Source organism: Verticillium nonalfalfae (genome assembly GCF_003724135.2).
Source record: "Verticillium nonalfalfae strain VnAa140/NRRL 66861 chromosome Unknown scaffold_83, whole genome shotgun sequence".
Lineage (NCBI taxonomy): Eukaryota > Fungi > Ascomycota > Sordariomycetes > Glomerellales > Plectosphaerellaceae > Verticillium > Verticillium nonalfalfae.
Genome location: NW_021167308.1, coordinates 14310 through 38408, shown reverse-complemented (window position 1 = coordinate 38408; position 24099 = coordinate 14310). Strand labels below are relative to the sequence as shown.

The following is a 24099-nucleotide window of genomic DNA, read 5'->3' as shown; positions in this document are numbered from 1 at the left end:
AGGCAGGGCAGACATGACGGCGGTAGAGGAGGGAGGGAGGAGAGAGTGTACATATGACAGGATCTCATGGGTGCTCGCTCGTGTTGGAGACGTAGACGAGGTGGCACACAAAGCTAGACCGTTTTTCTTCCAGCATCTCGAGCTATGAATATTCATTATTTTTTTTGCCAACAATAATCGTCTCACGTGTCCCTTGGTGTAGTTGAAGCAAGCGATTTGAACCATTTTCTCGGTGGTGTCAAAGAGAGTTACAATTAAGAAACAAGCCCTCATTGTGGTCAACGCTCTCAAATTGGAAATGGGGGAACTCGTGATTCAACGCCATTCGTCACCCGACTTTTCTTCTTCTTCTTTCTCTTCGAGGTGGGAGGATTCTTTTGTCCTTGTTCCAGTGCCATGCTATGATATCCCCAACCCGGCATTCCGACCAACCAACGCCCATACTCCGATCAGACATTCTGTACGCTCGACATGTTCATTTACCGCATCGCGAGGCATCTCACGCGGATGATGCTTCACGCGCCCCACAGACCCCTAGCCCCCGTGCTGGCAACCGGCACCGCCTGAACCGTCTCTTCCATCCTGTCGTCTCCGTCCCTCGACGGCGGCCTGGAGATCTCCTGCAGCCTGTGGGGAGACCGAACGGTCCTTGGCTGCTCCTCTCTGATGTTCTGCAGCGGATGGCTGCTTGACGGGGAGATCAGTTCTGGGCTCGGCGCCTTGGGCGCCGCGAATCGCCGGCCATCAAAGTCGGGAAAGAGGTCGTCGTCGTCGCTTTCGCTGCGCCTGACGACAGGACTCGAGGGCGACCAGAGACCCGTAGACACGGGTTGGCTAAAGGTTGTGGCGCCGCTGCCGACAGTGATACCGGTCGTATTGAGCGCGATGCCCCGAGGCATGGGCGACGTTGTGTAAGATGTGCGCCGCATGCTCGCGAGGTTGGCGTTAGCCGAATTGCTCCTGGAGCCGCCGAGATCAAAGTCGTGAAACCCCAATCCCGTCGCGGAGGACATGGTCGAAACGCGGCCTCTGGCCTGAGGATGTGGCGTGTGAACATGGGCCGAGGAGGTGGATGCCGCGCGCGACAGGCCACCGCCAGTAGAGGACATGTTCCGCAGATGATCATTGCTCGCCTGGATCTTCAGGTCATAGTACTGGTCGATCGGGATCTTGCCCGGCACCATCGGCGCGCTGGGATCGCTGAATGGAACGATAGGGGCGTCGCCGTCGACGTTGTCCTTTCGCGCAGCCATCGTCACGGTGGCCACGCCGACATCCATGAGGACCGGCTGGCGCGTGATGGCGCCGATCATGGCATTACACCCTGCGCCGTGTGAGACGAGAATGACTACAGCCTCTGCGTCATCGTCGGCATCGTCAAAGACAGGCGCATGGGGTGTTGTGGTTGCACCGAGCCGTACAGTCTTAGTCACGAGTTCGGCCGGGCTCTCGGCCGTCGCATACCAGTCTACGAGCTTCTGAAACCCAGCCCTGAACCGCCGGTGCATGGAGATCCATTCCTCGCCAAACACACCACCGTCACCCCAGTTTAGAGGCTCTTGCATCGAGTCCCACTGATAATCAGCGACGGCGCAGGCGTCGCGGGCGTGCGCGACGTAGCCGTCGGGGATCTTTCCGCTGGTGGATATGGCATAATTGGGCGTCGGCGCTACATATCCGTCGTCGGGACTGGTAGACCGTCTGGTGCTCGAGGCGCTGTTCGCACTACCGGCGCGATTCCTCGGCAGGGCGCTGGCCATGGCGGGCAGGCCATCGAGACCCAAGGGCGAGTTGGAGTCTACCGAGCTCGCCCGTTCATTCGCAGCTGACATTTTGGGGCTGCTCCAGAGCTGGCCATGAGACAGTGAGGTCATGGAGCTTGCATGGGGACGAGAGCTCTCGTAGGCGCTGATGGTCTCATGTCGGAGGAGCGCGACCTTGGCAGTGCCGAGCATGTGTTGCGAGCTCGGCGGGCGAGCAATGGCCTCAAAGTATTCGGGGTTCAGCCATTCTCCGAGGAAGGCGTCGACTCGGATGGGCGTCTTTTGGATGACGCCTGACAGTGGCTGCACGCTGGGGTCGGCCGACAGCGGATTGACCTTCTCAGGGGCTGTACTGGAGAGATGATAGGGTGTTGTGGCTGAGGCTTGGGGTGCGGCATGGGCCAGTCCGGCGCTGATGGCGACGGATGTTTGTATGCACCGTAGAAAGGGCGAGCTGTGGACAACAATCCTGAACTTCCTCTTGTTGCTCGGGGCTGTCGGAGAGTCGTTGCCGGCGTCTTCTTGCGCCTGCCGGAGGATGGCAGCGATCCTGGCACCGGCAGCCTGCGCCTGCAGCCAGCCGCCGTAGGTCAGAGGAGGATCGTAGGGTGTTGGCGAGGACAGGTGCCACTTCTTGTCAGCCTGGTCGAGTCGAGCTCCGTGTCTGCGCGGGCGCGGGGCCAAGTCAGCTCAAACGTCATTCGAGGCGGGAGACCAGGACGAAGGTGAGGGGTTGTTGGAGAAGACATGCACTCGGGGGGACACCAACCTGACGACAAAGATGTAAGCGGGTGGGCGTCCCATGATGGACGGCTTGGAGGGAGACGACGCGCTCTGCGACGACGGAGGAACAGTGCAGGCGAAACAGGAAAGGAGTTCGGTTTATGGGAGCTCGACAGGTTGAAATATGTTCGCGTGGTATGAAGCCAAGGTGACCCGAGACACAAGGGTCGATCGATCGGCGAGGCGAGGCGAGACAGCAAACGGAAGACAATGTGTAAGTAAAGTTGCTCAGGAAGGTTGGCGGGCACAACTTTGGTTTGGCGGGGACAGTTGCCGCTGGATGGTGTTTCGGTTTGTCAGACGACCAGGAAGGGAGGGAGGAAAGAACATGGGAATGGAAAGTGCGAGGTAAGTTGCGGGAAGGCGGAACGGAGTTTACAGTTTCGTCGCACAAAGCCAGGCAGAGAGGCAAGGCAAGTGTCACGGGTGTTGCGTGTGTTTGGACCCTTGCCCAGGATCAAGACCCGGAGGAGAGAGGCTCGTGGAAGGTGGGATGGAAGGCCAAGCAGGAGGAAGGATGTCGGAAATGGCTCGCTTTCCCGTGTTCTATAGTTCTGCCTTTTTCGGGGGTCAGGATAGATGATCTCCCGAACAACGGACACTAGGCTCACACCAGGCGAGGCCGTGTGATCACGATGTCCTTTTCGTTCCTCTTGCCTGGCGCTTGGGTGGCCCTTGTCCGCTGGGGCCGCCGAGGGACATGACTTTGAAAGGTGGGTGACAGACAGATCGAAAGCATGGTGCGGGGCCTTGATGATGCACGACAGGCACCGAACGCAGACTCAGGTGAGGGGCATCCCTGCAGCCAGCCTGCCAACAGCTGGGTGGCGCTGGGAGCGAGGCCCGAGACTGGCTGAGGCAGGCTGCTGCAGGTTCCTAGGTAGTAGTCGGGGGCCGTGGTGGACATTCTCTAGCACTGGACGCGCCTCACACCAAGGGCCTCCTGGGGGAGGACCTGAGGACGCCAGTGGAACAATCTCCAGGGGACTAATACACCAATGATGCATGGTGCCCTGCATGTGATTCTTCTCAGGATGGGCGGGCACTCTGCATATCGGATCTGTCTGTTTGTTCTTCTTCCTTCTCTCGGCCCACGTCGTTCGACTGTCGACTCACCCACACCTCCATCTCACTACAACGCACCTTGATGCAAAAACCCAGGCACCCGCACAGTCGAGACGTCATGGCTATCTGCACGTACCTGTAAAGGCCGCACGCATGCTGCCGCCTGGGCGGACGCTTTTCGGTACTCCGGCGCGTGTTGCGCCTCCTCGACCTGGAAGGCTGACCTGCCAGGCGCATTGCCAAAACCAGAGCCCCGATGTCCCAGCCCACCCTCCTTGGCGGTCTGCTGAGGCATCTAGGTACCTAGGTAGGCAGGAGTAGGTAAGGTAGGTAGAGATTGATTGACAAGCGGTCAAACTCTGCCGCTAGAATAAAGAGGGTCCTGGAGAATGGCGACATTGCAGAAAAAAAAACCAGAGGCGACCCCCACTGGCCGGTCAGGCGGCCAACTCGGCTTTCACGATGTTGGGTTAGACCCGGATGGGCGAGCCATGCGCCTCCAAAGTCGATGAGTCAGGCGGACAAAGAGCATGCTAATTCCGACAAGCGACAAATTTGGAGCGGCTCGGCATCGTGACAATTTCTTGGTCGGCTGCTTGGTGTTTATGCATGCGTCCCCGAGATCGGACAGTGTGAATGTAGTGCAGTCTCTTCCCACCCGCAGCACAGTGGCCCAGGGCTTCAAGCACCCCTCTGTCTACTTTTACTAGAGGGCTGGCCGATGATTGATCTCCAAAACTTTGGGTGTCATTGTTCACCAAAGCCAGGGGGCACGGCAAACCTGGCCTGACTTGGAGGGCGAGCTTCCGTGGTCCAACCCTAGTGTCTCTTCCCTCAGTGGCTTGCCTCATTCCCTCTGCACGCTCATCATCTATGTGGCTTCAACCTTGGCCTTGATTGATCAGCGGATGCAGATGCACTGATGCCTGAAAGGGCGGCAAGAGGGTCCATGCTGGCGACGCAACCGCCACGGAAGTCCGTTGCGGCTTTGACAGGCGGCTTCTCATTTCAAGACAGACACCAGAGACATGGACAGAGACGACAGAAACAGACCAGACGCCAGAGTCAAACCGAATAAACCCTTGCGAAGAATAAAATGGTCCGTGCGCTCACCTCCAGATCCGCGCCGCCCCTTAGCGTTGTCCAGATCCCTGGATTGGTAAGGCGACCCTTAGTGGACAGCCAGGCAGGGGCAAACGCCGCCGCGGTCCATCCCATCTCCAACCTCACCCCATCGCCGAGTCGCGTTCGAGTCGTCGTTCCCATATCTTCGCCCCTGTCCCTATCCATCCTCTGAACTACCTGCTGCGCTCAATCCGACCGTCGCCATGCTGCTGTCGAACGTCCTCCAGCTACCCGTCCTGTTGGCCGCCGCTGCGTTGGCGCCAGCAGCTCTTGCCGAGCACACCAGCAACTGGGCTGTTCTCGTCGGTACCTCGCGCTTCTGGTTCAACTATCGCCACATGTCCAATGTCTTGTCCATCTACCGCACCGTCAAGCGACTAGGCATCCCCGATTCCCAGATCATCCTCATGTTGCCCGACGACATGGCCTGCAACCCCCGCAACGCCTTCCCGGGAACTGTCTACAGCAACTCTGACCGCGCCGTCGATCTGTACGGCGACAACATCGAGGTCGACTACCGAGGCTATGAAGTCACCGTCGAGAACTTCATTCGACTCATGACTGATCGTGTGGGCGCCGAGATGCCTCGCAGTAAGCGTCTCTTGACCGATGAGCGGAGCAACATTCTGGTGTACATGACAGGCCACGGCGGAAATGAGTTCCTGAAGTTCCAGGATGCCGAGGAAATTGGCGCGTTCGACCTAGCAGACGCTTTCGAGCAAATGTGGGAGAAGAAGAGGTATGCTTAGCCGTGGGCCGGTTCTAACGACACAAAGACTAATCCGAGACCGCAGATACAATGAGATCCTCTTCATGATCGACACGTGCCAGGCCAACACAATGTACAGCAAGCTCTACTCCCCGAACATCATCGCTACTGGCTCCTCCAAGCTTGACCAGTCATCCTATTCTCACCACGCCGACCAGGACGTCGGCGTCGCCGTCATCGACCGCTTCACCTACTATAACCTCGAGTTCCTCGAGAACCAGGTCAAGGATATGAGCAGTCAGAAGACCATTGGCGAGCTCTTCGACAGCTACGACTTTGAGAAGATACACTCCCATCCGGGCGTGCGCTACGACCTCTTCAAGGGCGGTGCCGAGGAGGCGCGCAGCCGCCGCATCACCGACTTCTTCGGCAACGTTCAGCAGGTCGAGGTCGACGGGGCCAAGAGCCTGGCACTTGAGGAGGAGCTTCTTGAGCTGAGCCGCAAGATTGCTGCGCTGAGGATCCAGGCGGATGAACAGGATGCAGCTGCGCGGAACGCGACGGCCCCGGCGGTGGGCGTACCTGTGACCGCAACCAAGAAGATACAGTTTGCTCAGCCGTTGACCAACGACAACTGGTGGGCCAAGAAGATCATCGGAGCCACCGCCTTGGCGGCGTGTGTTGGGCTCTGGGTTCTGGGGTCCTATCTAGAGCCGTCCAGGAGTGAAGACGCAGAGGACCCAGTGGAGGCCGAGAAGAAGGAGGCACAAAATGGATCCGCCAAGGTGAAGGCATAGATAGGCATGGGTGCGACATTGGAATCTGGCCGTTTTTAGTATATCCACGAAGAGCATTGAAAGGGGGCATGGCGTTTAGGAAATGGGCAAAGGAACGGAGGGGAATGAGAAGGGTGTTGCGTCCCTACCATCGGGTTTAGCCGATGTTTCTCCGGCAGACCTCAATTCACACGATCCTCACTTGTTAGCTGATGTTTGGAAGCACGATCACTTTGAGACTATCTCTCTCTACCACAAATATTCGTCATGACCAAGTATGCGCCTTGCCGACACCCGTCGCATTTGTCTTGGGTATAATAGCATTTTTGGTGATCAATCACTATTTCCCTTATGGAGGGACGTCACAAAATAACTTTTGCGCCATGGACAACATTAAGGTGAGACCGCGTCTGCTTTTCATCTCTACTTTGAACTCCTGCAACGTGATATGTCTGCACTTTCACATTGCGGATCCAGTCAAATCATTAAGGCTGGAACCTCAGGCTACTGTGCACAATTCGTTATGGAGTCTTTCATGCTTGACCTTCTTGGGTGAGGCGAAGCACCCCTAAGACACTGCGAGATCGATTTCTCACTGCTCTTTTGCTCTTGACGCAGGAACTAGGCCAGACGCATTTGCTCCTTCCACGGCGCACCTGTTCGAAAGAAACATCGCCGAATTAATTGAGAGTTGGGAACTCAAATCAGCCTGTGAGCCACGCTATATACATCAGATTGACCCTACCATGGCTGCCTCCCTTGAAGCGTTCAGAGCATGTAGACATTGAAGAGGCTGTCTTTGAGATTGCAGCACTCAACAAGATGGAATGACTTTTGATACCGAAGTTAACAATCTGAGATGCCAAAGGCTAACGATGGCCGACGCCCACTAGGTACCCCAGCTGAACACCATCACCCTGCGGTCCCGTCCGCTGACGACCCACGCCATCACCATCTCCTGCGATGCCGAACTCGCTGTGGCCGCCGATGATTCGGTGCACATAATGCTCCCTGAGTTCCCGACCCCGGAGGACGATACCCGCCGCGGGAACCGTGATGTCGGCGCCGACGAGAACAAGCGCATTCAGTACCACACTCACCGCGGCCAGTACATGACCATCAAGCGCCCCGATCCGCGTATGAACGCCAAGCTGTTCGACGCTGCCGGTTTGAGGTGCCCGGGTAACGACATGGAAGAGGAGCCCTACTTTGGTGTGGGTTCCGGACTGCCAACCGGATGGGGTAGCTCCCTGAACCAGGTGTCTGTCATGGAATGGTCTCCTACCGGCGTTGGCTACAACTTGCGCCCCGTCCTTTCTGTTCTTCTCACCAATGGATCTGTCATGATATATGGCCAAGAGGGCTCTGCCGTCACCGACATCAGTGTTCGCAAGCGCAGCTTCGATGCCTGGAGGGTTCTCTGGGGCATCGGCGGCGTCCTACCCCTCCCGGACCGCAAGGTCAAAGACGGCAGCCACTTGGCAGGGGACAAGATCAAGTCCTTCTCCTGGGCTCACAAGATCGCCCCTGGCCGCGCCCTCATCGCATATCTCAACGACCGGGACGAAATCATCATCGTCACTGTGGAGTTCTTCGACAATCCCAAGATCAGGAAGGGGCCTACCTTGGCTTGGAGGGTAGAGGAGGTTGCTCGCTTCCCGAATGACAGCCCCCACCCCAAGATGAGTGTGAGGACAAGATGTACTAGGCTGTGGCGACATTGACTAACGAGGTGGCAGATCATGGACCCTGACTTTGTCCCCTCTGGCTCGGCGTTTTCCATCAAATGGAGTCCTTGGGCTGTCATAGGCGATAAACGCGTCGCCGTCATCGCTCGAATCAGCCGCAGCTACATTGGTTTCCGCAAAGTCACCATTCCTGCCGACTGGATCCGTGGTGAGAGGGCTGCCGTCACTGTCGACGAGACAGACTTGCTGGGCATATGCACCAATTTAATGACCGATGCTTTCGTTGAGTGGGAGAACGGCGTCTGGACGGACGGCGATGACAAAATCTGCCGCGGCGTTGTCGCTTCACCTTTCGATGCAAAACCCTTCCAAGTCATCCTCAACTCCCCTGCAGCCCCTGCACAACAGCAGCACTCGCCCACTATATGCAATACTCTTTACCCAGTGAACTCTCCAAACGAGGGAAACCCTGCCACCGGTATGTTTCGTGAAGTCATCACCGCCTCGATCCCTAGCTGACATTGCTTAGGCATCATCATCCACCCACCCAACACCGTGGACAGAACCCCAGCCCCCGTTTACTCGCTCGTCCGCCTCGTCGCGTCCGCGACCAACGACAACTGGTATCAAACCACTGCACCCGCACCCTCCGATTCAGCCCTCGAAGACCAGGTGACCGTGCCCCAATGGGCCAGCACCGTCGACGACATCATCTCCCTCTCTGTTCCCGTCGCCATGGCCACCCAAAACGCCGACTCAGACAGCGAGGTCGGGGGCCCCGAGTCGGACTCGGATGACGACTTTGAGATGCCCACCGACGCCGGCGAGCAGGTCAACCCCTGGCGCATCCGGATCTGGGGCCTCGCGGCCTCCCCCGGTGGCGGCATGCATGCCGCCATGGTCTCCCAGCAGAGCGCCCTCGGGCCCGAGCCAAAGGTTAAATCTAAGATCCTCTGGGGCTTCAAACCGCGCCTGGCTGCGGGTATCGAGACCGCCAGCGAGGGCCAGGACGAGCCCTCCGGCGCGGTGCAGATGACAACCGAGGGCAAGATGTGGGAGTGGATGTACGGTGGCGGCCCACCCGTGCGCGGCGCCGTGGGCTGGGCGGCCGAGTACAGGCCCAAGGGCGATGAGGCGCTGCGCGAGCAGCTGAGGAGCGTGCTTCAAGCGCAGGTCTGTGGGTTCTGCAAGGCCGGTCTGAGGGATGCTGGCCGGTACACTGTTTGCGACAATGGCCATACGTTTGGTAAGAACCGCTCCTTCGTATCGTCCCCTCATGGGGATCGTGAGAAAGGAGGATGTGCTGATCATGACGTATAGCGACTTGCACAGCCAGCGGTCTAGCCATCCTAGCCCCCGGTATCTCTCGTGCGTGCGGTGTCTGCGGCCGTCGCTGCCTTGCTGCTGAACAGATTGCCAGGATTGCAGAGACGCACGGTGTCGAGGCCGTGGTAGATCCATCTGCCGTGGAGTTGTGTGGAGGCTGTGGCGGTAAGTTCATTGCGTAGGAGGTCAGAAATTCCGAGTCGAGGCTGGCGTTCAGGAAAGGGGGCCATGGGTAGGCTGTAGGAAGGGATTGTGGTCCATGTGTTGCTATACTCCCATGAGATCAGACAACGCAGTCGAACGAGCAGGTAGAGCACAGATGTGCTGTGTGGCACATAGGCAAGCAAGTCAGGCTAGAAACCTGCCAACCAACAGAGTTGATGATGTACGTTGTTCCGAACGACGCGGACTCGTACTCTCAACTTCTACAGCATCTCCATGGAGTGTCTCCCTTCCTTAGAGGCAGACACATCTGGACTGGGGCTGCAGGTCGACGACTGCCCACCGTGTTGCAGAGAGCTACTCCAAGGCGCACAATTCGCAGGCAGCGTCAACGGAACTTATATCGCTGTAGGCAGAATGCAGATAGGCAGCAATGAACCTGGTGCATCAATCGACACAGCGGCTAAGTGAGGGCCAACCCCACACGACCAGGATCACAGGCCTAAGGCACCAATGGGAAGAAGCCGTCGCGGTCCGTGTTTTCAGGGACCCTGAAGAAGTCGCGACTTGGGAATGTTTACTCTGGTCCCAGATCGGAACGTCAACATCGAGGATTTGTTGCTAGCACAACACGTACGCCGTCCTCCTTCATCCCACCATCCCACCATCCCACCTCCTTGACGCCCTCCGACCTCATATGTGAGCACGACACCCGCCATCGTGGCATCCGCTCTCTTTCCCCTCTCCTTCGTACGGTCCTTTGCGTCCACTGCAAGGCGCCACCTGTTCCCCCCTTTTGCCATTGTACACCACTGTCAACCTATTGCTCGCCCCTCCTTGTCTGTACACCACTTGCATCACGACGCCTCGCGCGCCAGGTCTACACCACTGTACAAGATGGATTTCTCGGACGAGTCAATGTTCAGCGCGCAGGAGGAGTCGGATGCCTTTTCTCCCGAACCTGTAAGTGCCTCCGCCCCCCCTCTCTCTGGTCCAACGTCCCCTTCCTTCGCATGTCGGTTCGCGACTCATGGCCAGAGCATGAATGCGCGGACCGCCCTTACGATGACTCTGTGCCTGCCCTGCCACCACAATCGCATCTGTTCCTTCCCTTTCGCGCGCCCCCCTTGCCAACCGCGATCACACCAACTCCACGCCCTCTTCGTCTTGTCGGACAAGGCTCTCTCGAATCTACCAACTGCCTCTTAACCATCCCTCCTCCAGCTGTTGAGATGTCTATGCTACCGCCCCCTCGTCCAATACCCCCTCGCTCATCACTTCCGAACACACCAGCTTCTAGTTCTCCAGCTAACCCTGCCCAGAAGCCCAAGGCAGCCAAGGCTCCGGCGAAGAAGGCCCCGGCGGCCAAGAAGCCTGCAGCCAAAAAGTTGACCCAGACGACCCTCAAGACGGCCGCAGCACCGAAGAAACGCCCAGTGTCATTCAGCGATGATGAAGCCTCCGGGCTCTCCAACACCCCTCCCAGCTCGAAGAAGTTGAAGAAGGCCCCGGCTGCCAGCAAGTCGAGCGGCAACCCGCTTGCCGAGATTGAAAACGACAGCATGGCGCTCGATGAGCCCAGCGCCCCCGCGCCTGCGGTCAAGGGCACAAAGAAGACGGTAGAAGAAACGTACCAGAAGCTCACGCAACTCGAGCACATCGTCAAGCGTCCCGATACCTACATCGGCTCCGTTGAGCGTACCGAAATGCCCATGTGGGTCTACAACAAGGAAACCCAGTTGATGGAATTCCGGAAGGTCACCACGGTTCCCGGTCTTTACAAAATCTTTGACGAAATCCTCGTCAACGCTGCGGATATCAAAGTCCGTCGCGAGGAAAGCGGCGAAGAACCTGTCACACACATCAAGGTGAACATTGACCGCGAAGCCGGTCAGATCAGCATCGAGAACAACGGCAAGGGTATTCCTGTCGAGATGCATAAGCAACATGGCATCTATGTGCCTGAGATGATCTTCGGTCATCTCCTCACAGGTTCCAACTACGATGACGACGAGAAGAAGACAACCGGTGGTCGCAACGGTTACGGTGCCAAGCTCTGTAACGTCTTCAGCACAGAGTTCACCGTCGAGTGCCAGGACTCTGCCAACGGGAAAAGATACAAACAGACCTGGACCGACAACATGAGTAAGATGGGAAAGGCCAAGATTACCTCGAGCAAGTCCAGCGACTTTGTGCGCATCACCTTCAAGCCCGACTTCAAACGGTTCAGCATGGAGGGCATCGACGATGACCTCGAGGCCTTGTTGTACCGCCGAGTCTACGACATGGCTGGCACGATCAAGGGCATCAAAGTTCACCTCAACGGCACCGTGGTCAAGCCGTCGGCGTTCAAGGGCTACAGCGAGATGTACGCCAAGGCTATCGCCAAAGAACGAGCCTCTGAGGAGGGAGGTGAGCCCAAGGTCACCGTGGAAATGGACAAGAATGACAACCCCCGATGGGATGTTGGATTCACCGTGTCGGACGGCTCATTCCAGCACATTTCATTCGTGAACAACATTGCCACTACGTCCGGTGGCACACATGTCAACTACGTCGCTGACCAGATTGTCCAATATCTCACGAAGTACCTCGACAAGAAGAAGAAGGGCCACGCCCTGAAGCCGCAACATATTCGCAACCACATTTTCGTTTTCATCAACTGCCGCATCGAAAACCCCTCGTTCAACTCTCAGACCAAGGAGCAAATGACTACCAAGATTAGCAGCTTTGGTAGCAAGTGTGTCTTGTCAGAAGCGTTCCTAAAGAAAGTTGCCGCCTCCGATGCCATTCAGAACATCATGAGCTTTGCCGAGAAGAAGGCGGACAAGATGATGGCCAAGAGCGATGGCAACAGGCGATCGCGCATCAACAATGCCAAACTCGTCGACGCGAATTTGGCGGGCACCAAGCGCGGACATGAGTGCACCTTGATCTTGACGGAGGGTGACTCTGCCAAGAGTCTGGCTGTTGCGGGTCGCGCTATTCTCGACCCTGACCGCATCGGTGTCTTTCCCCTTCGTGGTAAGATGTTGAACGTCCGCGATGCATCCATTGAACAAATCACGAAGAACCAAGAGATCCAGAACATCAAGCAATTCTTGGGACTGAAACACAAGCAAAACTATACAGATACGAAGGGTCTGCGTTATGGTCATCTCATGATCATGGCTGATCAGGACCACGACGGCAGTCATATCAAGGGCCTTCTCATCAACTTCCTACAGGTCCAATACCCTTCCCTCCTCCAGATCCCCGACTTTTTCCGTGAGTTCATCACGCCGATTGTCAAAGTCTGGCAAGGCAAGAACCCCAAGAACCCCCAGAAGCTCCAGGCGTTCTTCACTCAGCCTCAGTATGAGGAGTGGAAGGAGGCGCACAAGAATGAGATCAGCCGCTGGGAGTACAAGTACTACAAGGGTCTGGGCACCAGTTCCAACGAAGATGCCCAGGTCTACTTTACCAATCTCGACGATCATCTCAAGGAGTTTGACACAATGCAATCCTCCGAGGCGGATCTTTTCGATCTTGCCTTCTCCAAGAAGAAGGCAGATGCTCGTAAAGAGTGGCTTGGCAACTTTGTTCCGGGAACGTATCTCGATCACTCGACCAAGTCCATCACGTACGATGATTTTGTCAATAGAGAGTTGATCCTCTTCAGCATGGCTGACAATATGCGTTCCATCCCGTCAGTTCTTGACGGTCTGAAGCCTGGTCAGCGAAAGGTTATGTTCGCTTGCTTCAAGAGGAACCTCATCAAGGACCAGAAGGTCGTGGAATTGGCCGGTTATGTTTCCGAGAAGGCCGCGTACCACCACGGTGAAATGTCTCTTCAACAGACGATCATTGGCCTCGCTCAGAACTTTGTCGGTTCAAACAATGTCAACTGCCTCGAGCCCAGTGGTAACTTCGGTTCTCGTCTTGCCGGTGGATCAGACGCTGCCAGCCCCCGTTATATCCACACGCGCTTGTCTCCATTCGCCCGAAAGATCTTTTCTGTTCTTGACGAGCCCAACCTGGAAGTTCAAATGGAGGACGGAAAGCCGATCGAACCCAAGGTCTATGCCCCGATTATTCCCATGGTTCTGTGCAACGGCGCCGATGGTATTGGTACAGGTTGGAGCACTTCGATTCCCAATTATCACCCAATGGAGATTGTCAGGGCCATCAAAAGACGCATGGGTCGCCTTGATTCTGACGACACCGAAGGCAAACCCTTTGAGACGATGATGCCCTGGTTCCGTGGTTGGAAGGGCACCCCTGAACCCGCCGAGAAGGACCGTTACAAGTTCAACGGCATCTACGAAACCGACGACAAGACGGGTGAAATCATCATCAAGGAGCTGCCCATCCGAATGTGGACCGATGATTTCAAGGCGAAGTTGGAAGAAGTGATCAGCGGCGCCAAGGGCCCGGCCTGGATCAAGGACTACAAGGAGTTCAACGATCATAAAAATGTCAATTTTGTCATTCAGCTTGATGAAAAACACTACAAGGACATCCACAAGACCCACGAAGGTATCATGGACAGGTTCAAGTTGAACAAGCAGGTTGCGACGTCGAACCTGGTGGCATTTGACAGCACCGGCCGCATTCGCAAGTACGAGAAGGTCGAGGATATACTGGAAGAGTTCTACGTCTACCGCCTTGACATGTACAGCGCACGCAAGAAGCACTGGCTCGGAGTCTACCACTCAGACTACCGTAAGCTGAAGAACCAGGCGCGCTTCATCCAGGAGATCATCGACGGTGAGTTGATCGTCTCCAAGAAGCGGAAGCCAGTTCTCGTGCAAGAACTACGCGACCGCAAGTACGAAGCGTTCCCCAAGAACGACGGCAAGAAGCAGGCGACGACGGAAGAAGAGGACATGGATGCGTCCGACAATGAGGATGACAGTGTTGGCGGCGCTGCCGACTATGATTATCTACTTTCGGTATGTAATCCACACTTGAGAGGTTGGAGTACACAATGCGCTAACCATTCGTAGCTGCCTATCTGGTCCTTGACACTCGAGCGCTTGGAAAGGCTGAACTCCGCGATCATGAAGAAGAAGGGCGAGCACGACGCTCTTCTGGCCCGGAGCGAGAAAGACCTTTGGTGCCAAGATCTCGATGAGTTTGCCGAAGAGTGGGAGGCACAGCTTGAGATGGATGACAAGATCCAGTCCAAGATTAACCGTATGGGCCGCCGACGATCTAGGAAGATCGGTGCTGGCGGAGGCAAGGTCAGCCGCAACAAGGCTGACGATGACTTCGAGCCCGAGAGGAAGAGGGCAGCTCCGAAAGCGAAGGCGGCCGCGAAACCGGTACCTGCTGCCAAAAGGTTTCAGGAACAGTTTGACCGGAAACTCGAAATCGCAAAGGCCGAGTCGCCAGTCGACGCCTTCTCTGACGATGACTTTGCGATCCTTGCCAAGCCCAAGGCTGCGCCAAAGACTGCACCCAAGGCGAAGGAGCCTGTACTCAAGGCCGAGGAGTCAGACGATGACACCGCTACGGCCGCTCTTGCACGCAAGAGCAGCGTGCCGGCCTCGAGGCCAAAGCCGAAGGCAAAGGAGACTCTGCCCAAATTCGCTGACTCCAGCGACTTCTCTGACGGCGACCTGACCAGCATGAGTGCGAAGAAAAAGAAACCCACTGCGTCTGTCGAGCCTGAAGCCGAGCCGGTCATGGGTGGGCGCACGAAGCGAGCAGCGGCTGCCAAGGCCCGACCTGTCTTCGACCTGTCAGAGTCGGATGCTAGCGACAACGACTTTGGCGATGTCGGTGACATTGGCCAAATGGTCCACGGGTACAAGCCGACGACAACAGATCCTTCCAAGGAGCTGAAGAATGGTAGACTCAGCTTGCACGGCATGAACCGCCCCGAGTCCAGCCATGGCGCACGTGAGGCAGCCCTTCCAAAGCTCAAGTCGAAGCCTTCAAGGCACATTCTGGACGACGACAGCCACGACGAGACGAACTATGAGGCTCTCGCGGTGCGGTCGTCGCCCCACAAGCCTGTGGCCAGCAAGGACGATGATCTGGAGGAGTTCCTCAGTGATGACTCGTTGCCCGCTCGTAAGCCTTCCAAGGCATCCTCGTCGTCGCGGGAACCCGTGCCTCCACCGGCTCTCGAGGTTAAGAAGGCCCGTGGACGCCCTGCGGGAATGAAGAACAAGCAGAAGGATGACGCCGCGACAGCAAAGGCTCCTGCCGCCAAGGCCAAGGCCAAGGCAGCTCCCAAAACAGCTCCCAAAGCAGCCCCCAAAGCCGCCGCGAAGCCCCTGCCTCTCTCACCTGCTGCCAAGGCATACTCGGCCAGCAAGGAAGCGAAGAAGCCCGCGAAGAAGACCGTCTTCAGCGACGACGACGACGATAGCGACGATATGATGGTTGACGCCGATGACGCCGAGCCTTCTTCGCCGCCCCCACGTCCCGCGGCTAGAGGCCGTCCGGGTCGTGCGGCTGCCAAGAAGAAGCCCACCTACATCATCGACGACGATGAAGAGAGCTCCGTGGCCATGGACGAGCCGCAGGATGATGGCTTTAGCGATAGCGACTAAAAGGAGTCGTCGACATTTTTGGCGAGTGCGAGGCGTTCACGGACGGGAAGGGCTGTCAGATCAGATGGATGCGATGATATTGATGAACAAGCATTTTTCTCGGGCTCGGAAATTCCCACCCTTCTTATTTCCTTTTCTCATTCCTCCCCCTCCGCCCTCCTGCTTTTGCTACGGATCCAAGACCAGACTTGTGAATGGTATGGTATCTTCCTTGTCTGACTAGACATAGCCCCAACTTTAGTTTCGTTTTCCTTATCGAGTCTTGTCACCTTGATGTTTTTGTATGAGTACATCTCGGATTGGTGCGTGGATACCACTACTGGCTTGACATTGCTTCCCACCACTCGTGATACTACTTGATGTCTACTTGTGCGACGCTCTGAGCATTGTACTCGGCAGTTGGACTTGCAACTGGGTGAACATAAAAGAGCGATACTGCTAGGTGCACAAAGTCTCGAGCTGTCAGGATCGGATGCACAGCACTGAGGTGAACGCGTTATGGAAAAATAATATTATGAGGCCCTTACGAACCGTTCCGTTCCCTTGCCGCGGCAATCTCAATCTGATGGGTGTCCGTCTTCCTTTCGCCATCGCCGGAAATCATGAAAGGGAGCGAAACTAAAAACCAACCATGAGACCCAGGTTCGTCATCGAGAGTACAGTACATCGTTACACACAAACCAAAACTCTCCCTCGTGACAAGTGCAGGCCACTGCAGGTCTGCACGGCCTCGTCTGATGCACGAAAACACACTCCGATCCGATAGAAAACCCTGCTTCCAAAATCAAGCGAGAAAAAGAAACCCAAGCGACGCCGGAGTCAAGAAGCTCGCAGAATGATCTTGCTGTCGTGCCCACGTCAATGCCACCTTTTCCGGTGGAAAAGACAGTCACAATCGTGTCGCGTCGTTTCGTCTCATGCCATGCGTCATCGTCGTCACTCGACCAGCGGCATCGTTTCGCGGTTTTCGCTCACGAGTCTGCTCGCCGCAGGTAGCTGTTGATCCCAAGTGGCGAATTTAAGAAGCCAGCTGGGGGTTCTCGCCAGGAACGACGGGCTCAGTCGTGGTGTCGACCTTGTTGAACTCGGTGCTGGGGGCAGCAGGGAAGTCCTTCTCGGCAACGGGCTCCGAGGCGACGGGGGCGGGCTTGGCGGACGCCTCGGGAGAGGGCGAGCGACCGAGCAACTGCTGGGCCTTGGTGGTGTAGTCACCCATGTACTGCTTGGTCAGGTCGGTGGCTTGGGCCGCCTGCTTCTGCGCAACGGAGCGGAACTGAGCGGTCTGGTCGTTGATGACATCGCCAGCCTGCTTGAGGTGGTGGTCGATGAGCTCCTGGTTGGAGGTGTAGGCAAGGGGAACGACGAAGAGGGTGGTAGTGGCGGCCAAGGCGAGACCCCAGAGAGGCATGACCTTGACAAGGTAGTAGGAGATGAAGGCACCGAGGAACGCCTAAATCCATGATCAGCCTGGTGAAATACCTGATCTGTTCACGAGCACAAACTTACAGCAGCAGAAGCACCGACGTTCTCGGCGAAGAGGATGCGCTGAGCCTCAATGACGAAGAAGTTGACGAGCTCGTGCACATCTCCTATGGCGGCATCAAGAGTCTCCCTCGAGATGGTGTGGTAGCGGCGGGGGCGAAGCTGGGTGGCCAGGCCGTTGTTGAGGACGAGCTTGCCGGTAAGCTCGGCAAGGACGGTGGTACCGAGAACCATCCATGTAAGCTTGAAGGCATAGCGGAGAACATCCAGGTAGCGAACAGCAAAGATGACCGAAACAATGGAGGCATAGGCAATAGCGGAGGCACCTAGGACATGCTTATCAGTTTCTGTGGTTCGAAGAAAGCCAGGTGGAAGCAAGAAGATCATGACGTACGAGGGTTCTTCCAAGAGAGGAGCTCGGAGAAGAACGAGTGGTAGTGGGTGAGGGGCTGGTCGGTGGCAGCAGGCTGCGAGGGAGTCCTGCGAGAGGCAGCGAGGTTGCCAAACTCGTTGGAGGTCTTGGCCGATTGGGCCTTTACGTTCTCAGCCATGGGGCCTGGAGAGGGAGAGCTTGGTCAGTAAATTTTCCTGGCGACAGAGATAAGGCGCCGGCAGATCAGCCATGGTCCAAAAACACAATCAAACATACCGTTGGCGAGCTGCTGGTAAGCAGCAGCGGCGTCTAGCGATCAAGGGTCAGCTTCTGTAGTCAGGGTGTGCGTTTGTGTGGGTGCGGCGGGGAGCTCGAATACTGTCGTCATCCGGGTCAGCGAACAATGGTCCCAGGCAGAGATAACGAGGATTCGAAGCGAGGGAGTGCAAATAAGTATCTGCATTTCATTCACGTACCTTACTCTCCTTGGTAGTCTGGACGTAGGAGTTGCCATTGGCACCGGGGTTGCCAGTAGGGGCGTCGGGGAAGTCAGCCATTGCGATCGGGTGACGGTGGTGTTGTCGTGTGGATGTGGTCGTGTGAGCGTGTGTGGAAAGGGTAGCGAGCTCGACAGGCGAAGATGGATGGCAAAGAGCACGCGAAGATGCAGGTTCGAGAATAGTGATTCCGAGGAAGGTGAATGGTAAGGTGGGAGAGGGTTTGGGAGTTTTGTGTGCGGTGATGGTGGAAGAGGGAGTGGGAGAGCAGGAGATAGCGCTTGGAGGAGGAGGAGAGAAAAGCACCCCTTTGTGTGGGTTGCTCACAAGCGTGGTGATGCAAATGATGGGACTGCAGGAGCAACCTGGAACCCACCCGGGGCAGGAACGAAAAAACAGGCCCTGACCTCCTTCTCCCTGCCTACATACCTTAGGTACCTAGGTAGAGACCTTAGCTTTCTCTTTCTAGCCTCTGCCTGAGCCTCTCTGCCTGTCCTGTCGGGCTCAGTGGCCCCTCCCCGGGCGGGCTGGCCGGGGGGGGGGGGTATGCCCGCTCAGACCAACCTGCCGACAGAAGAGCATCAGTAGGTTGTGCCAGCTGCAGCTGCTGCAGCAAGGTAAGGAGCAGGAGCTCCAGCTTACCTTCACCTGGGTGGACCTTCCACTGTGGCTAGTGCATCCAGCTGGCTCGAGCGATGACGCATGTGTGCCACAGCAACAATCGATACGACTTTTTTTTTTCCCCCCGTCTCGTCTACACCATGACAAGGCCCGGTCTGGTGCATTGTCAAGTACCCTATACCTTCTGCAGTGTCCACCCTACAGCGCCCCACCGCGACCCTGAACTCATTGCGACATTTCCCATCATCGGCTCGCGACGCAGAGAGCCTGGAACGCCCGTCGCTGTCGTCATACCACGACATGCAAGCAACCCGTACACGCGCACCAGAGCGTGCCCCCGCCAGCAGGACAGACAGGCAACAGCCACGTTCCTCTCGTTATCTGGCCTCAAGCTCGAAAGGAAAAAAAAAACCCTACCAAAACTTGACAGATCTATCTGATGGTGATGGCACGGAGTCTAGGTAGCAGCATGATGGGGCATGCCCCATGACGCGCCCCCAGCTCGAAGGGGTAGCAGGGCCAGGTAGTGATGTTTTGTCTCGAGACTGTCTCCTGGCCGTTGCATGTGATTCCCCGCTTTCGATACCACCCCGACCAAGCCCGACTTGGCCAGAACACGACATGCGCGCGCGCGACTCGAGCGTCATCCCCTTGGGAGAACGACCTTGCTGGTTCGCTGCCTCCCAGGACCGTGACTTGAGGGCATTCGGAAAACGGGCCGATGATGAGCTACGTAGACAGACGCCTGTTCGAGGCAACTTTAAGGGTGCGCCCGCATCACAAACAAACACGTCGACATGAACCTGACAAATAATTCGTTTCATTCTCACCAGGACTACAAAAGTCTTTCGCAAAAGCGCCCAAGGTAATCCCACGAAGAGAAGCCAGACAGACAGTCAGAGGCTCATCTGGCCCTTGTAACCTCCAGAACGCCGCTCAACTCCAAGGCTATGTGCGAGCAAAGTCAGTCTAACGCTGTGTTCACTTCCGCCTGTCCTTTTGTTTATATGATACTTCACGCCTCCCCTTTACTGATCCTCTTCCTTCTGGTCTTGCGTCAAATGTACTGCCATCCCCGCCCTCACAGCTCGCACGCCGTCCCTTACACCATGACCCATCTGTTCCACTGATGGCTGTCTGCCCGCCTACAATTGAAGCACCATCTAGCCTAGGCCCGTCGCCAGCCCCAGAACCCTCCAGCCTGGGTTTGTTGAGCGGGTCTCTGCTCGATAGGTGGTGTCGTCACAGCGGGCGCCGCAGCAGCCTTCGTGGCATCTCCGCCTGTGAAGCGGCCAAAGACACCCATGGCAGCCGAAGCAGCCGATGGTGCTTGAGAAACTGGTGGTGTGTCCCCTGGTGCCAGACCATACGCCTTTCGAAGGCTCTCGAGCTTCAATTTTGACTCGTCTGCCTCTTGTCTGGCAATGGCCTCAGATGTCTTGGCCTGCACGAGTTCCAGCAAAAGCGCTTCATGGTCGCTGACCGGGGGTGATGGCGTGGAAACCGTAGGAATCGTTGAATCGTGAGGCTTGGGGAGCGACGATGTTCTCTTGCCGAACGCCGATCCGGCTTGCGATGGTGTTGACCTACTTCTGCCGAGCTTCAACTCGCGAAGTCCTCCAGCAGCACCCGTCGCCGCCTTGGGCCACTCGCCCATGTTGGACGTGCTCGTGTGCGGATGGGCCGCCACGTTAGCGCGGTCGTCGACCTCAACAGCAGAAGCCCGCACCCGCATGTTGAGGATCTGCCTCTCTAGCCTTTGTTTATCCTGATGCAGGGCCCGGGTGTGAGCATGGCTCTCCTTGACTTGTTCCTTCAGAGCTGATACCTCCTGATCCAAGTCATATATCCTTCTCCCGTAGTCCTGAGACTGAGACATGGCATTGGCAAGTTGATCTTTGGCATGGCTAAGCTCATCGCGCAGCGACGTTCTAGACTGAATGGTTGAAGAACGGTGCCGTGCGGTCACTTGCGGCAGGGCGAATCTTTGTTCGACAACATCCAATAGTTGAGAGAGGTCGTCGGCGGTGGGGGTCTTTGATTCAGCATCCAAGGTGCTGTTCCTCTTGTCGGCTTCTTCGTCTTGCTGCCCAGCATCTGTGCTCTCATTGGCCTTGACAGTCTCGAGGCTTGCATCAGTCCCAACCGAATCATTGCTGGCTTTCTTGCGGAGGCCGTCGAGCAGCGACCGGACGGCTCGCTTGTCTTCTTCACGCTGCTCACGCTCCTGTTGCAGGTCTGACGCCAACAATGCGTTGTTCCGTTGCAGCTCGCTGAGGGCGGTGAGGAGATCCTCGATCTGGTTGTGGAGGTTCCTCTCCTCGGTGTTTTTATGGTTCGTGCTATTGCTGGGTTTGATCGAGGCGCCATCATCGGCAGTCGTAGTTGACGAGTCCCGAGAAACCCCAGTCGCGTCGGTGGAAGTTGAGCTCAACACACTGGCTGAGCTGGCTTCCATCGAGTTGAGAGTCGAGGCAAGGCTCTGCTTCGAGGTGCTGCGTCGTAAAATACTCATTGGTCGCGAGGCGGCACTTAGACCAGGGCTCAGGTTGGATGATTTCGTAGAAGACGTGGCCCATATGCGGCCCAAGAATCGGGAGGCGGCAGTGGTCACATCTGATGTGCGTGCCGCATTGGCCGTCGCAATCTTCTCCTCCATGTACCCCTGCTCGAGCTGCAGTAGTTTTCCTCGGCTGACAACGCCGGTCAAGCTGACAAAGTCTTGGACGAACTCATCGGCGTTGTAGTGATAGCAATCCCAGAGGCCACGAGACAGGAGAAGTTGCATGACATCCTCGAACTCGCTGCAGCCCAGGATGCGGGATTGATTTTTGCGCATGAGCGACAAGGCGACACGCATGAGGGTCTCCGGGGCGCCCTCTGCAAAGATGACATCGTAGATGCGAAACAGCATTGGCAGGGGACATGTTGTCGCGAAGAAGCTGAGGAACCACTGTGAAACGTATGCCGGGTCAACTTGTAGATCTTCCATGTGTCCCGACAACAGGGGCAGATTCTCGCGCAACAGCTCCCGAAATTGGTAGATGCGGACGTGCAGTCCTGACAGGTCGGGAAGGAAACAGCTGCGCAGATCATATCGTTCCATCAATCTGATCATGTCACGGTTAGCGTGGTCTCGTGGTGCGAGGATGCAGCTGCCTTTCACGGCTCTTACCGGACCAAGACGCAGAATGCCTGCTTGTCGGGCATGTGCATGAGCAGAGGGCCAACAAGGAAGGCCAGCCCTTGACAGTAGCCAATCTTCTGGTCGTAGAGACTAAAGCACTTGAGCACCCTGCCGAGCATACGCTGGCCGTCACCCTCCGGATCGCGGAACATGTCAACGCCGGGGAAGCTCCGTCCGAGATCCTTGCCGATCATCGGCTCATACGGGCTCGACTCGCCCGAGAACCGCTCGAACTGCTCTTCCAAGGATGCGTCGCAAGCGCCCGACATGCTCTGCCACACGACGCCGCGCAGCGGAGGCGGAATGCCTTTGCGGATCTTATTGGAAAGAAGTGTCGGCAGCCTGGCGGCGGTCTGCTGGTAGTCTTTGACGAGCGCAGCATAAAACTCGAGGTCGGTCATTGGAGGAGGTGGCAGCATGGAATATCGAAGGGCGGAAGGTTGAGGTCCATTGACCATATCTCGCAGCTGTGCCATCGAAGGGGGTCTCACGCGCTGCTGGTTCGATAATTGCTCGACAGCCTGCACCTTGACACTCTTGGGGTTAGTAGCCAACAAGTCGTTCTCCTTTTCGAGCATCGCGAGCAGCATTGCCGTGGACTGTTGTGCGAGACGTGTCAGAAACCGAGTCGTCGCTGCTTAGGGAAGTCAATCGGCATACCTTGTCCGTCTCGTCGTCCTTTGGCTCCTCGGCTTCCGTCTTTTGCAGCTGTTCCCAGTCGACCTCTTCCGAAATAGACGAGCGGCGAGCCTTTGCATTGTGATCTTTGTCGTCCGCGGGTGATTCCACGCAACTTTCAGCCTTCGCATCCATCAGTTCCTCTTCGATGCTTCGGGCACAGTTCGTTGGCGGAAGTGGCGTAGCAGGGTCGCTCGATACCTCGTCGAGGCTGTCATCTCGCTCGACCACATGAGCGAGGGGCGTCTTGTCGAACCGTACTGTGCTGGGTCGTCGCAGTGTTGTGGCATCCTCGAGCAGCACCGATGTATCAAGAGTCAGTGTGGGCGGCTCCGACAGCCTGACAGTGACCATAGAATCGTGGGCCATCTTGGGCGTCACGCTGCCAGGGACGTTGGGTGCAAACGCCTCGGGCACCGGACTGGCGACTTCTTGTTTGTCTTCTGCAGGCTTTTCTACTGTTGTATCGGTGACAACGGCATCTGCCAGTTTCAAGGTGTTCTCGTCGATAGGAGAGAGGGTTTCGTTCGACTGAGGTTCGGACTCGTGTAGGGACTCGGGCTCGGATGTTGGTCGTAGCGTCGACGTTGAATCTTGGGTCTGTTCCAGACCTTGTTCGTGTTCCTTTGCCAATTCTGGCTCCAGCTCTAGTGTTGGGTTAGATACCGGCGTTGCTGTCGAATCCATCGCCAAAGAACGGATGGAGCTTCTTGGACTAGAGGCAGCGGTAGGTGTCGATGCAGTGTCGGCGACTGGAATGTCACGGGCGGGCCCGATGGTCGGGTTGACAACAGTTGGAATCTCGACATCGGCCGACGGGATGGCCGGTGGGGAAACCTGTTTCTCGATCGAGGGTTCCATCTCGAAATGCTTCGCTGGTACGAGGCAGCTGGGAAGACTCGACTTTTGGGCTACCCTTTGTTCAGTCGAGGTGGCGCTCGAGCATGCCCTTTGGTGACGAGGATGGCGATGCTGACGGATGTCCTTGTCGGTTGGCCACCCAACCTTTCGTCGGGCGAGGTGCCAGACTGCAAGAGTATGGGATTCGCCTCGTCAATATCTCTAGTGATTGCCTTTCGCGCTGTTTCACTCCAGAAGTCAAGCAGGCTGAAACACCGCGTCTCGATGGGGTGGAAAGAAGTTCCAACGGGAAACGAGGCAGGTGCGACGGGCGAGATGACTTTCAACGACAATTGATTCACAGCAAATGATGAAATGAAATAAACCAGCCAGCTAGCTGATCTCGAGAAACGAGGGTTTGATGAGCCGAACGATTCGAGACCCCGGCGAAGTGCAAAGCAAATCAATCCAGCTCCTCA

At 56.7% G+C, this 24099-nt stretch overlaps 6 protein-coding genes across 6 annotated transcripts; 3 read left to right on the top strand and 3 right to left on the bottom strand.

The window, feature by feature from the left end:
* Positions 1-515: 515 nt before the first annotated feature.
* Positions 516-2567, bottom strand: D7B24_008885 (uncharacterized protein; the record flags this gene model as incomplete). The annotated part of the gene is made up of 2 exons (XM_028642968.1): positions 516-2427; positions 2533-2567. 2 exons carry the CDS (start codon positions 2565-2567, stop codon positions 516-518), a joined length of 1947 nt encoding a protein of 648 aa, XP_028493347.1.
* A 2372-nt stretch (positions 2568-4939) lies between these two features.
* On the top strand, positions 4940-6242 carry GPI8 (glycosylphosphatidylinositol anchor biosynthesis; the record flags this gene model as incomplete). The annotated part of the gene is made up of 2 exons (XM_028642967.1): positions 4940-5475; positions 5531-6242. 2 exons carry the CDS (start codon positions 4940-4942, stop codon positions 6240-6242), a joined length of 1248 nt encoding a protein of 415 aa, XP_028493346.1.
* A 362-nt stretch (positions 6243-6604) lies between these two features.
* D7B24_008883 (uncharacterized protein) lies at positions 6605-9417 on the top strand (the record flags this gene model as incomplete). Its single annotated transcript, XM_028642966.1, has 5 exons — positions 6605-6619; positions 7115-7909; positions 7961-8387; positions 8439-9155; positions 9230-9417. 5 exons carry the CDS (start codon positions 6605-6607, stop codon positions 9415-9417), a joined length of 2142 nt encoding a protein of 713 aa, XP_028493345.1.
* An 877-nt stretch (positions 9418-10294) lies between these two features.
* On the top strand, positions 10295-15942 carry TOP2 (DNA topoisomerase 2; the record flags this gene model as incomplete). Its single annotated transcript, XM_028642965.1, has 3 exons — positions 10295-10360; positions 10720-14331; positions 14386-15942. The coding sequence occupies 3 exons, from the start codon at positions 10295-10297 to the stop codon at positions 15940-15942; spliced, it is 5235 nt and encodes a 1744-aa protein (XP_028493344.1).
* Positions 15943-16960: 1018 nt separating this feature from the next.
* On the bottom strand, positions 16961-18354 carry D7B24_008881 (uncharacterized protein; the record flags this gene model as incomplete). Its single annotated transcript, XM_028642964.1, has 5 exons — positions 16961-17392; positions 17449-17750; positions 17819-17980; positions 18074-18106; positions 18279-18354. The coding sequence occupies 5 exons, from the start codon at positions 18352-18354 to the stop codon at positions 16961-16963; spliced, it is 1005 nt and encodes a 334-aa protein (XP_028493343.1).
* A 1729-nt stretch (positions 18355-20083) lies between these two features.
* D7B24_008880 (uncharacterized protein) lies at positions 20084-23641 on the bottom strand (the record flags this gene model as incomplete). Its single annotated transcript, XM_028642963.1, has 3 exons — positions 20084-22025; positions 22091-22701; positions 22763-23641. The coding sequence occupies 3 exons, from the start codon at positions 23639-23641 to the stop codon at positions 20084-20086; spliced, it is 3432 nt and encodes a 1143-aa protein (XP_028493342.1).
* Between the last annotated feature and the right edge of the window lie 458 nt (positions 23642-24099).